Consider the following 12,687-nt stretch of genomic DNA (forward strand, 5'->3'; position numbering starts at 1 on the left):
CCAGTCTCAAATTCAGAGATCTGCCTCCCAAGTGCTGAGATTAAAGGCATGCACCACCACTGCCTTTAATCATTTGTTTTAAATGTTATTTTTTTATTTTTATTTTTAAAGTAATATACGGCCGGGTGGTATATGAGTTTGAGGTCAGGCCAGCCTGGTTTGCAGAGTGAGTTCCAAGACAAAGTAATTTACACTATTGCGAAGAGTTTAAAAAAAGAGCTGTCTGGTTGAGCTCTCAGGTCTGTTGACTGCAGTAAAAGGTGACATGACACAGTTTTCTACGCTGCAAACATTTTAATGATTATTGTTGAGCATACATATCAGAAATTTACGTCAAACTGCAACAAGTTAAATAAATGTTTATAATATACAAAGAAAAGACAACCAAGCATAAAAGTTGCTGTGAGTGTGCCTTGCACCTAGACCAGTGTTTCCCTCCCTTAATATATCTTTATTTTTGATCTGCACAAACACACTTTAGAATTTCATCTTTATAGAATGGTATTTAGGAACAAAAAATAAACTCCCACCTCAAAGAAATAAAAAGGCTGTGCATGATTATGTGCTGAACCAATAGAGAACACTAGAATACTCTGGTAGTGCAGGCATCATTAAAAAGGAAAAGAAAAAGCCTGAGATGCTCATTAACACTCTATGTTTGAAGGGAGGAAGGAAGCAGTATGTTTGACCAAGGAGCTAAGGAGCCAGCAAAACGGGGATCAGTGATGGCAACTGTAGTGTACGGAGTATGAAACGATGACAACTTGATACAAACACAGTTAGAGTTTCCAGTGAGCACTGAAGAGCTGAGAGGCGGCTGCTCTGTGGAACAGTTAGGTAGAACCACCTTTTCCAGTCACGTGAGCCCTTGTAAAGCAGCAGCACAGTCCCTCCCTGTGCTGAGTCCCTGCTGGCTGGGTAGCTAAGGGATTTCTTTGTCATTAGCAGCTAAGGAACTTACTCCACATGTTCTCAAAGCCTTAGAGGTGGGACACGAGGCAAGGTGTCATTAGTGTGAGGGTCACACACTTCTCCGCAAACCAAGCAAGAGGCTTCACTCGACTTGTCTCTGCGGTCTCCTTTCTGCATTCCAACCTCAGTTGAGATGAAAGCCTTTCTCCATTGTAGCAGCCAGCAAGCGCTCTCTCATGATCTCCTCAGAGGAATACTCAGGCAACTTAAGATAATGGACACAAGTGTTGACCGATGGATAGCTGGCGTCAGTAGCATCAACCTAGAGCAAGACAGGGAACAGACAGCGTGAGTGCCTCTTTCCCACTGCCTCCAGATTAAGCTACTGTAATCAAGTTCCATTTGTCTCCTCCACTAGCTGGTTGGTACCTTTCGGACAACTGTCAGCCTGGGGTGCAGGTTAGCCAGTCCGCCCGGGGGGAGAGTTGAACAGCCAGTGGTGAACTGCAGGAATGCTTTCCTTTCATCGGAGGACATGCCACACAAAACCCTCACAAACCTGAGGAATCCAGGACTGAAAGGACAAAAACAGAGCTGTGTTGATCTGGCCATAGAGTGACATGAAAACATGACATACTCCTACTACTTTGTTAAGTCAACAATACCCCCCCCAGCAATATACACACGCTAAAGATCAAGACTGTCTAAGAACCGCTGAGTTAGGTAATAATGGGCTGACATGGCACTTTTAAAACATCAAAGGCAGTCATTCTCTCACACCAGAGTACGAACTGAAACAATGAGGTACGAGATTAAACACACAACAAGCTCAAAAATCACAGTTGAAGATACATTTGCATAATTACCAGATAAGGCTACATTTATCAGAGTGTATATGATCTATGTTCATCAGTAAAATAATCAAGTCTTGTGACATATTTTACTGAAGTAAAACAAAACACTACCTATCAACGAAGATGCCACAAAGCAGATGGGTTGTATAATCACCCTGCTAAAAGAAGCCAGACCAGAGAGTCTACACAGAAGACCACATGATTTCACTTGGGACTTCAACCTGGGTGCTTCTCTGTTACTCAGTAAAACCTTCACATCCATGCAATGTAGCCTAAGGGTTTACAATTTCTCCAACTGAAAAAACAATGAATTCGTGAGCCAAGGAGCCTAAGCATGAGTCATCCTGGCACCCCACGACTTGACTCCAGACTAGGAATGGAATTTTCTAAATTATAGCTCTTGGAAAATCTGTCAGTTGATTGTTAGACACGAAAAAGTTTGTTTCTTGGAAATCATCAACACATACCTGTCACGTGTATAGCCCAGCTTAGGTTCCGTGTAATTGATAATGTCCTCTGCTGCCCAGGATGGTGACTGATTGCCACAGAGAATCATCTGGACCTCCTCATGGCTGAAGGAACTTAATTTCTCCATTGGAAAAACTTTATTAAATCCATCTACATTACATACACACCAGAAACATAAAAAACAAAACATACAACTCAGTTCCTAAGACATGATTACCAAATGCTCAATTGAAAACCCAAATCTTCGTACCATAACATGGGCCATGGGCAATCCCCACACCCTCACACCCCCACACTAATGTGAGCACAAAGAATATTGCTCACTATAGTCAATAGCCAAATTCTCAGTTCTTGTAACTATCCAGGCTGACCTTGACAGCTGTCACAAAAGCAGCCAAGGTTGTGTTCATGTTTTCAAATGATTTACAGTATAATTCACCCTCATCATGGAATACAGCATGTGTACTAATTTATGTCCACTTACAAATGAAGACCTGAGGGTGAGGGCCAGAAGTCTCGGTTCCTCTAGAGGAGTTAGCAGAAGATATATATACTACAGCTTAGTGTTCAACCTGTCCTGACTATGCTGCAAGACCTAACTATCTAGAGGACCAGAACCTACAGGCAAATTCAATGATACTCAGCAGCAGTGGTGTTAACGTCAAAGGAAAAGGAACTGCGTTGTCCTTTCAAATTACCTCGAAAGGCTTCCATCTGTTTCTGAATACCCGTATGCATACAGAAGTCAAACATCAAATCCACATACTCTTCTGCATTGTCCATTGTGATCATCTGCAAAGGAAGGTTTGCCAGGATTAGCTGACTTCACTTTATGGAGCCAGTTACCCAGGGTAACGGGCTTTGCTAAGACCATCTTTCAGAGTCTAACGACTAGACAAGAGCAGATCTTTACCTCATCTTCACCACTGGGCTTGAGGTCCACAGCTGTGAAGCCGTATATTCTTGAAGAAGGGCAGAACTGGAAATTTAAACTGAAAGTTCAAAAGGACGAGATTACTATTCAGCAACTGTCAGGGTTTGTAACTGCTGTGACTATTACTTTAATAGGTAGGCAAAGATGTGTTACACGTTTTATGCTACATTTGTTAAATTATGTAAAGATGTGCTGCTGTTTTACCTTGCCTGCCTAAGGCACCTGATTGGTCTCATAAAAAGCTGAATGGTCAATACCTAGGCAGTAGAGGGACAGGCAGGGCTGGCAGGCACAGATAAGCAGGAGGAGATAGGAGAGATAACAAGGAGAATGAGTTAGAAAGAGAGGGAGACACCCAGGCGAGCTAGCCAGGCAGCCTGTCAGCCAGCCAGCCTGTCAGCCAGCCAGACACGGAGTAGGACATACAGAATGAAAGAAGGTAAAAAGCCCTAGGGCAAAATGTAGATGAAGAGAAACAGGTTAAAATAAGTAATATGAGCTAGTGGAATGGGCCTAAGCTAAAGCCAAGCATTCATAACTAATAAGTCTCTATGTCATGGTTTGGGAGCTGGCTGGGAGCCCAAAATCAAGTCTGCTACATATAACAGTACTGCAAAAATCACAAATGCCCCCATGCTCCACCAACAAAACCTACACACCATCTTACAGTGAAATCAGGCATACCCAAGTTTCAGTATTTATTTACTTGAAACGCTGAGGATCAAACCCAGGGCCTTGATAAGAGACTAAGTCTTTAAGGGCAAAACCTTGTGCACGAAAACTATTAGACCAATGTGCAAACCTTTCTGGCTTTGCAAAGACTACATAGAAACATAGCCTGTCATGACTCATGTGCTCCAAAAGGAAAAAAATTATCAAACTCAAGATTTCTACAGTGAATTATTATAGTAGCATGTTTATAAGTCATTTTTCTCAGGGAAGAAAATATTGTTTCATTTGTTATTTATAATGTATACAAAGTGTATACACACACACACACACATATAATATTTAGAGGGAAAAAAACCTTTAACATATAGTTATCTCATTTTTTTTTTTTTTTTTTTTTTGGTTTTTCAAGACAGGGTTTCTGTGTAGCTTTGTGCCTTTCCTGGAACTCACTTTGTAGACCAGGCTGGCCTTGAACTCACAGAGATTCACCTGCCTCTGCTTCCCGAATTGTGGGATTAAAGGCATGGCCACCACCGCCGGGCTAATTTTTTTTTTTCTTTTGACAACATCTCACTGTACAGCCCTGGTGACTAGCCTAGAACTCACTATGAAGACCACACTAATTAATGCTGAGCTCAAGTGCTCAGAGTAAAGGCATGTACCACCACATGGCAGTTATCTAGCCCTAGTGACAGAGAAACATTCTTAGACGTGTGTCATTGGGCAATGTTCTTGTTGTGCAAACATAAACTACACTTAAACAAATCTAAGTGTACATTCTACTACACACCCAGGCTCTATGACACACACAGCACATTACTGCTGGCCTCAAATCTGCACAGCATGTCACTTTACTGAATAGTGTAGGCAAGTGTATCACAATGGTAAATATCCATGACTAAAAATAGGTAGATATAGGAAAGATACAATGAGGAAATCAAGCGACAGAACATTAAGTCCACTTTAACTGTATATGTGGGTCCCACCTATGACTAAAACACGCATGCAGCGTTATAAGTGTATAACCAATTATCAAACACTAGTTCTCACAATTATTAGCAAACATTTAAAAGGAAATATGAAAGCCACGCACCAATCTCAAAACACAGGCAAATGTACTTGAAGGTATGACACTTCTGTGTACAGGAAATGTATCAAGACTACAGTACCAGAGTTATTTGACAACAGTCAATAAAGGCTATATGCCAATCATTTCTGACCTTTGCCCAGTAGGCTATCAGATAATCCTCCAAAAATATAATGATTAATGTTTTGTCTTTTTCAAAGCCATATCTTATGTATCCCAGGCTAGCATTGAACTTCCTATGTAGGCAAAGATAACCTTACATTCTTGATTCTCCTTTCTCCACCTTCCCAGCACTAGAATTATAGGCACCTGCCCCAATGCCAGGTTCTATGCAGTGTTGGAGATCCAACCCAGGGCCGTATGCACACTAGGCAAGCACCTTACCAACCAAGCCATACACCTGATACAGTGTTATCTTCTATAATCATAACTTAAGAGGTTCAAACAGATAATCAGTATCTTCTAGCATCCATCCATGTGCTCCAGACTTTACTCATAAGCTACAGATCCACAGGGACAGAGAAACAGAAACCTTTAACTTCTCATTTGTTAGGTCCAAGAATGAATACATAAATCTTACCCTAAATCCTCTATGCTAAGTGGAGGTCCAGAACCTGATGGATTCTTGAGCACTAATTCCTGTAACTTGGTATTCTTCTCATCTTCAGAAAGACCTTTATTGCCTAAAATCTGACGCCTCTTGATAGCAAGTTCTTTAATTTCTTTTAAAAATCTGGCCCTGTGAGGATTTACTAGTTCAAAATCTTCCCAAGTCAAAATTCCATTAAACCAGGCTGGAGGTTTGGGCTTGGGGGGATCAAGGATAAATTCCGATTTTGAATCTTCTTCAAAGCTTCCCACTGAGAGAGTGTCATGACCTTCTTCTGTCGACGCTTCAGACTGACTTTCAGTACAGTGCAAGTCTCTGTCACCTCGTGACTCATAGATCAGTTTGCTCATATTGCTTTTGATGTCACCCATGCACATAAGTTTAAAGAAAGGCTTAGAAATAGGTAAGTCTACCAGTCTATTGTCTTGAATACATTTGGCCAAGAAAATTCCAAGGAAATGAAAGAGTTTTGTGATCCTTTCAAGCTCATCACTGTCTTGTGGAAATGGCGCTGTGAACAGTCCACATGACCGCTGTACATAGTACCCAGGAGGCTTCAATCCACCTCCAAGATCAACCTATTGTTCAGAAAGGAAACACAATATATGAATAAACATATAAAAACAAGTTACCAAACCTTCCATTACCATCTAAAAAAGTCATAAATATGAAACATTTTTTTTTAAATTTAGTCATCTACAGATGTATGAACATTAATTAACTTTGGCAATCAAATTTAATCCCTTCGAAATATTTTAATGGCACTAAGGTTATTCAATAATAAAGTAGAGGCTAGCCTGGGCAAAACAGTGAGACCTTATCTCCAAAACCCAAACCCTAGGGCTGTCAAGCTGGCTAATTGGTTTAGAGTACTGGCCACCAATGACCTGAGTTCAGTATCTATGACCCCTATCGTGGAAGCAGAGAACGGATTCTTCCCACAAGTTGGTTTCCACACACAACATGGCATGTGCACATAGCACTGCATGCGTACACTTGTCCACACGGATGCAACACAAGATTTGAAAGTGAGCAAGATGACTCCGTTGGTAAAAGCATTCACCATAAGCCTGCTGGCCTGAGTTCAATCTCTGGAACCCACATGCAGTAGGAAAGAACCAACTTCTGAAAGTTGTCCTCTGACCTCCACATGTCACCTCCCCCCTCCCCCCACCATCTCCCTCTCTCCATGAAAAGAGTTTTTGGTTTTGTTTTAATTTAAAAAGGGCTGGCAATGTGGCTCTGTGGTAAATTGGTTTCCTGGCATCCATAAAGCACTGGGTTTAAGCCTCAGTATTGGGGTAGGGATGAGGTCTTAAATAAAAACAAATAACAATCTTTAAAAATACAGCCAGGGGACTAGAGAGCTGGCTCAGAGCGTTAAGAGCACTGGCTGCTCTTGCAGAGAACCTAAGTTCGGTTCCCAGCAACCACACGGGGTCACCAGCACCTATTATCTCTAGTTCCAGGTAATCTAACGTCCACATCTGCTCTCCCCCAGCATTAGGATGCATGTGGGGCACATACATACATACAGAAAATACTCATATTCATAAAATAAGTAAACACATTTTAAAAATATTTTAAAAACCAAGTACAGCCAGAAAACCTGGCACAATCTACTTTTAACATTTGTGTGAAAGCAGTCATAACTCAAAACAGAAGGTAAGAAATCTCGCCAGGCGGTGGTGGTGCACACCTTTAATCCCAGCACCCGGGAGGCAGAGCCAGGCAGAACTCTGTGAGTTTGAGGCCAGCCTGGGCTACAGAGTGAGTTCCAGGACAGGCTCCAAAACTACAAGAGAAACCCTGCCTCAGAAAAAACAAACAAACAAACAAATCTCACATGACGAGATTCATCATCTGGAAAGTTGTCGTCACAGAGCCAAGTCCCCAAGTCAGTCCTCTGGAATTCAGCTGCCACAAGCGCGTAAAACTCTAAAGTGGGTCCCAAGCCAGTCCTTCTTCTCCTAGAAACTCAACCTAAAACAACAACAGAAGAATGGTACAGAAAGGGTCACTTTGTACAACGTTTTGTTTGGTTTTGTTGGTGTTTTACCTAGAGACGGGGTTTCTCCGTGGAGCAGCTCTGCTCTGTAGACCAGGCCAGCCTCGAACTCATTATGCCTGGCGCATCCTGTTTGTTCAATGAATCAGTTCCACCCAATCTGATTCAGTAGCATCTCCCTTCTCAGAACAGCAACAGTATGGTACACAACACAGACACAAGACTTTGGGGTCCTAAAGTTTTCAGTTTCCGTTACTGGACCATCAGGCACTGTGCTGAGTACTGTGTACATAGTAGCTGTCATAACAGTTTTGGAGAGTCTATCTTACAACCCCGCAGAATAAATAAATCTTCCCATCAGAGGAAACCAAATCTCAGATAAGCATTTGCTTGAAGAAAGGATGGTATACAGGTTTTTTTCACCTGGGTTTTTATGACCAAAAGCCTAAATCCCGAGTTGGGAGTTTTAGCAGTCACCTTGGAGGCTTCTGCATACTCGGTCTGATCTAAAAAATGACACTTAAACAGCACATCAGGAAATACAGAAGTCAAGACATCGTTAGGTAGAAAAAAAATGCAATGAGCCAGGCAGTTGTGGCGCACGCCTTTAATCCCAGCACTCAGGAGGCAGAGGCAGGCGGATCTGTGAGTTCGAGGCCAGCCTGGGCTACAGAACTAGTTCCAGCACAACCAGGGCTCCACAAAGAAACTGTGTCTCAAAGAAACAAAAAACAAAACACAAAAAAGAGGAGGAGGAGGAAGAAAAAGAAAAAGAATGTGATGGAACAACAGGATAAAAGCAAAGAGAATTTGTACATAAAGTAAAGATAAAAAACCATGACATCTAGAGGTTTATCACATCTGTTGTGACCAGTTTGTGATGTGAAAGATCAAAGTAGCTTATTCACATCTGTCATAGGTCATTGTGTAAATGAGCCAAACTGAAATGACCAGGACAGCATCTCAGCAGTAAGTACATACCACCCCAATGCAAGGGAAGTAAAACTAAAGAACCATCTGTTCCAAAAACACAGATTATCCACACGCAGCTTCACAGGAAGGTATGCTGTGGCTAGCCAAAGGATTCCTTTGTGTGTACTCTTCAGTCTGACTTGGTGAAAAAAGGGTCACAACCTAGACGTTGATGATCAAGACAAGAGAGAGCATTCTGAGATGCTCTGCTGGGAAATGCTTCTGCACAGAGAAAAGGAACTCTTTCTGTTTTTCTGCCAGGGTTTTACACCGTGGAGGGTACGGATCACCCAGTGCCCTTCCTTTACAGAGATTACCTCTAGAACTGACTTCCGGTCTGCGTGGATCTGCATGACATTCTCAGCCCACTCCATCAGTGATTCACCACGTGGCACTTTCACTCTTTCGTGCTTGAGCCGACCAACTCTAAACTCCCCAGGGTCATCTCGCCTTACACTGCTTGTGGTCCTTGTTCGCTCCACCGTGGCTTCTCGTCGGTTCTGCAGCCACACTATTGCTCTGAAACACAACACCAGAGTCCTCAGAGCACTTGAATGGAATGCTAAACCAGCCCAGAAGGCACAGACTGAAGGGACTGTTTTTCTATTATTATTATTATTATTATTATTATTATTATTATTATTATTATTATTATGTTTTTTCGAGACCGGGTTTCTTCGTGTAGCCTTGGAGCCTTTCCTGGATCTCACTCTGTAGACCAGGCTGGACTCAAACTCAAGAGATTCACCTGGCTTTGCCTCCCGAGTGCTGGGATTAAAGGTGTGCACCACTGCAACCCAGCTTTCAATTATTTTATAATGTTGTTTTGAGACAGGATTTTCCTATATCCATCACCCAATTCCCAGGATTATAGATGCACAATGTTGTGCTCGGTTAGAATCTTAAAAAAGTGTTTAGTCAGGTAATTTTTTTTTTTTTTTTGAGTCAGTGTCTAACTGTGCATCCCAGGATGGCATGGAACTCACTATGTAGCTCAGGCTGGCCTTTTACCTAAACAATCCTCTTTCTTTAGTCTCCATAGTGCTGGAATTATAGCTGAAAGCCAATATGCCTAACTAGTTAATTTTCAAATAGCAATTTATTAAGTAAAAATTCATAAAATTCATTTTATCATCATCTGCCTTAAACAAATGGAGAAAGAACTAGCTATATATTTTCCTTCTTTATTTTATCAAATAATATTAAAGGTCTGTGATACAAGCATTATATAATACATAAAAACAGTGTCAAGAGAAACCAAAAAGTGGTTATGCCATCTTTATTACTATGAAAGGCACGGACAGCTACCATCAAAATGGTTAAGACATTAAAAAAAAAGTGGTGTGTGTGTGTGTGTGTGTGTGTGTGTGTGTGTGTGTGTTTTCAAGTGTACATGTGGAGATTACAGGGCAACTCTCCGAAGTCAGTTCTCTGGTTCTATCACATGGGTTCCAGGAACTGAACTCAGGTCCTCGAGCTTGGTGGCAAGCATCTTTACCCAGTAAGACAAAACATTTAACACCTGTAATACACACTGTTTCAAGTACTTCAACCACAACAGGCAACAAAAGAGCTAAAAAGCCCCGCCTGGTAAAACTGTGGTCTAGAGGAGGAGACAGAACAAAACTGAACACGCTCTCTATGAGACAGAAAGAGAAGAGTCGTCAGGTAGAAGATAATTTAAACATTAACGATGTCTGCAAAGGAAGGGGCTGCTGCTCGATGACCGAGACCTCGGCCCGCATTCATGGAGCCCTGGGTTAGAATCTAGCACTAAATAAAATGCTATTTACCAGCATTCAGGTTGATGTTGCTGAGAATTTTTAAGTCACCAAAGAACCCCGAGTGTTAGGAAATAGAAATTGATGCAATCCATGCTGTACCAACAAAACATATTATGCATTAAACTGGAAACAGACAATCCTTCACAAAAATTAAAGACAATTTGAACAGTGTTCTATCCTATTCCGAACTTCTATAATGAGAAACATCTTGATTCGAAAAACATCAAAAGGCTCACTTCCTACCTGGATGCACCAAATGCTGTACAGGTGAAATACAGCTGTCTAGTTTCAAATGGTATTAGGAAAGGACACTTGCTGGTTAGTTGTTCACACCAGTCTGGCAGAGCCCCACTCGCCAATGCCAAAGGTTCCTGCAAATTAACAAACAACGCCTTAGTGCTAAGAGCATTAATAATGAACACAATTAATAACGAACACAAAAGACTATGTGAACTATTACTGAAGAAGGAATGAAGAGATCATCAGAGGCAGAAAAGAGAGGAAGGCATACTAAGAAAGGCCAGCCATGCAATTACCTCAATCTGCTGCAAAATTTTTGTGGTTATTTTTTTACTAGTAAATTCATCAGGTGGAAAAGTAAACTGAGGCTGCTCATCACCATCTGTAAAGTTAATTAACATAATTAATAAAAATGAAAAATGACTTGTTTTCAAACTGATCTAGAAATAAACAGGATTTCTTACGGACCTTCTTGGGCTATTCTGGAATAAGGATCACTGGCGACTATATACAGAATGCGCAGGAGCTGCAGGACATCCTCCACTCCACAGGAGTTCTGGCCATTGCCTGCTTTAGCCTGAGGTTGCTCTTTTGTCAGATTAAGAATATCACTACTTTGAAGAGTAGAAATTGCCCCCTGGCTTAACCCAGATTTTGTTCCATGTTCACAAAAATCCTGAACAGACAATTAACAAAATTAGCAACCAATCACTTTCTCAAGAAAAACATTCATTATTCTTAGTATTAATATGACTGCTGAAATTTTTCCCTTTTTTTGAAATAAACATTTATCATACAAGACAAAAATTCATTCAAAACCACACTGCCAAAGAAAATGAAACCAACACAAGCTGGTCTGCTCCGATCCCCAGCCACAAATGGCATTTGGACTTTAACACTGACAGATTGATTAACCATGCTCATTCAAACTCTTGAAACAGTTCTTTCTGCTGTCTTTCTTTTCTGTTTTGGTGCCGGGGATCTGCCCCAGGGTCTGGTACACACTGCACAAGCATTCTCTATCACAGAACTGTGCCCTAGCCCCTCAGTTTTCAAGCTAAACCAAGCTCAAGCCATTCCCACTCAAACCAGTATCTGAATGCAATAGATACCTTATATGCGGCTATAAGCTGAGAACAATTCCTGTTTTTCCTAATACTTTTATTAGTGCCAGTTAGTTTCCAGTGGCGCAGGAAAGCGGCGTCTGCATTCTTCTGCAGGTAGGTTATCAAGTCATTCTTTGGTAATTCATCAGTGCCAAGGTACTGTTCCACATGCTCTATAGACCAGCAACCCTACAACAGGAAAAACCAAACAGTGGCCTTTCCCAGTGATGAGGTCTATGGTGTTTCACATGCATTACATGACGGGGCTGTAAGATCATGCACCTAGTCTAACTCCAATAATTCAGTTAGTTTCCTTCCTGCTCAACTATGATACAATCATAGTTTCTTCTCTTTGTGTTGGTTTGAATAAGATGGCCCCCATGGGCTCATATATGTGAAAGCTTAAAGCTTCAGAAAGATTAGGAGGTGTGGCCTTGTTGGAGGAAGTGTGTCACTTAGGGGTAGGCTTTGAAATTTCAAAAGCTTACACCAGGTCCATTTTCTCTGTCTCTCTTTCCTCTCACCCTCTCAGCTCAAGAAGTTTCAGAGGGTAAGAATATTAGTAAGTGGCCTGGAAATTATTCTTGCGATATTTTGGCTAAGAATGTGGCTGCCTTTTGCCCTTGTCCTAGAAATCTGCCTGAGGCAGAATTAAAGAGTTTTGGATTAATGGCATTGGCATTTATTTATGACAACCTAATTTAGAGTATGCCATGTGGTTTTTAGTGGTCACTCTTAGCAGATCTATAATGAAAAGAAAAAAGCTGGACACTGAGAACAAAATGTACAGTTTGAGGAGAAAAGGAGCACCAGGAAGTGTAATGGAGCTAAGTCCTGTGCTCAAGGAAATACAAAATTTAAAGAAAAGCCTGATGCTAAATGGAATACAGAGAATGGTGATCTCAGGGCAAGATCCCACCCAGCGACTTTTCAACTTGTAAAAAGGATTTAAAGAAAAGCTTAGGTAGTGAAGGACACAATCCACGACAGAAAGCTGATGCAAATGTCACTGGACAAGGTTCCAACAGGGCAGGTTCCAG

At 41.4% G+C, this 12,687-nt stretch overlaps 1 protein-coding gene across 1 annotated transcript in view; it reads right to left on the reverse strand.

Annotated features, from left to right (window-relative positions):
• Positions 1-274: 274 nt before the first annotated feature.
• Positions 275-12,687, reverse strand: part of Hectd1 (HECT domain E3 ubiquitin protein ligase 1) — an 86,684-nt gene continuing 74,271 nt past the window's right edge. Inside the window, 13 exon segments of the mRNA XM_028869679.2 lie at positions 275-1,234; positions 1,342-1,486; positions 2,234-2,384; positions 2,933-3,026; positions 3,148-3,226; positions 5,508-6,115; positions 7,384-7,496; positions 7,499-7,520; positions 8,835-9,036; positions 10,545-10,672; positions 10,838-10,923; positions 11,010-11,217; positions 11,654-11,836. Of these exon segments, the coding sequence (XP_028725512.1) occupies positions 1,097-1,234; positions 1,342-1,486; positions 2,234-2,384; positions 2,933-3,026; positions 3,148-3,226; positions 5,508-6,115; positions 7,384-7,496; positions 7,499-7,520; positions 8,835-9,036; positions 10,545-10,672; positions 10,838-10,923; positions 11,010-11,217; positions 11,654-11,836 (2,157 nt within the window). The 3' untranslated portion in view covers positions 275-1,096.

Source organism: Peromyscus leucopus, chromosome 14 (genome assembly GCF_004664715.2).
Source record: "Peromyscus leucopus breed LL Stock chromosome 14, UCI_PerLeu_2.1, whole genome shotgun sequence".
Taxonomy (NCBI): Eukaryota; Metazoa; Chordata; class Mammalia; order Rodentia; family Cricetidae; genus Peromyscus; species Peromyscus leucopus.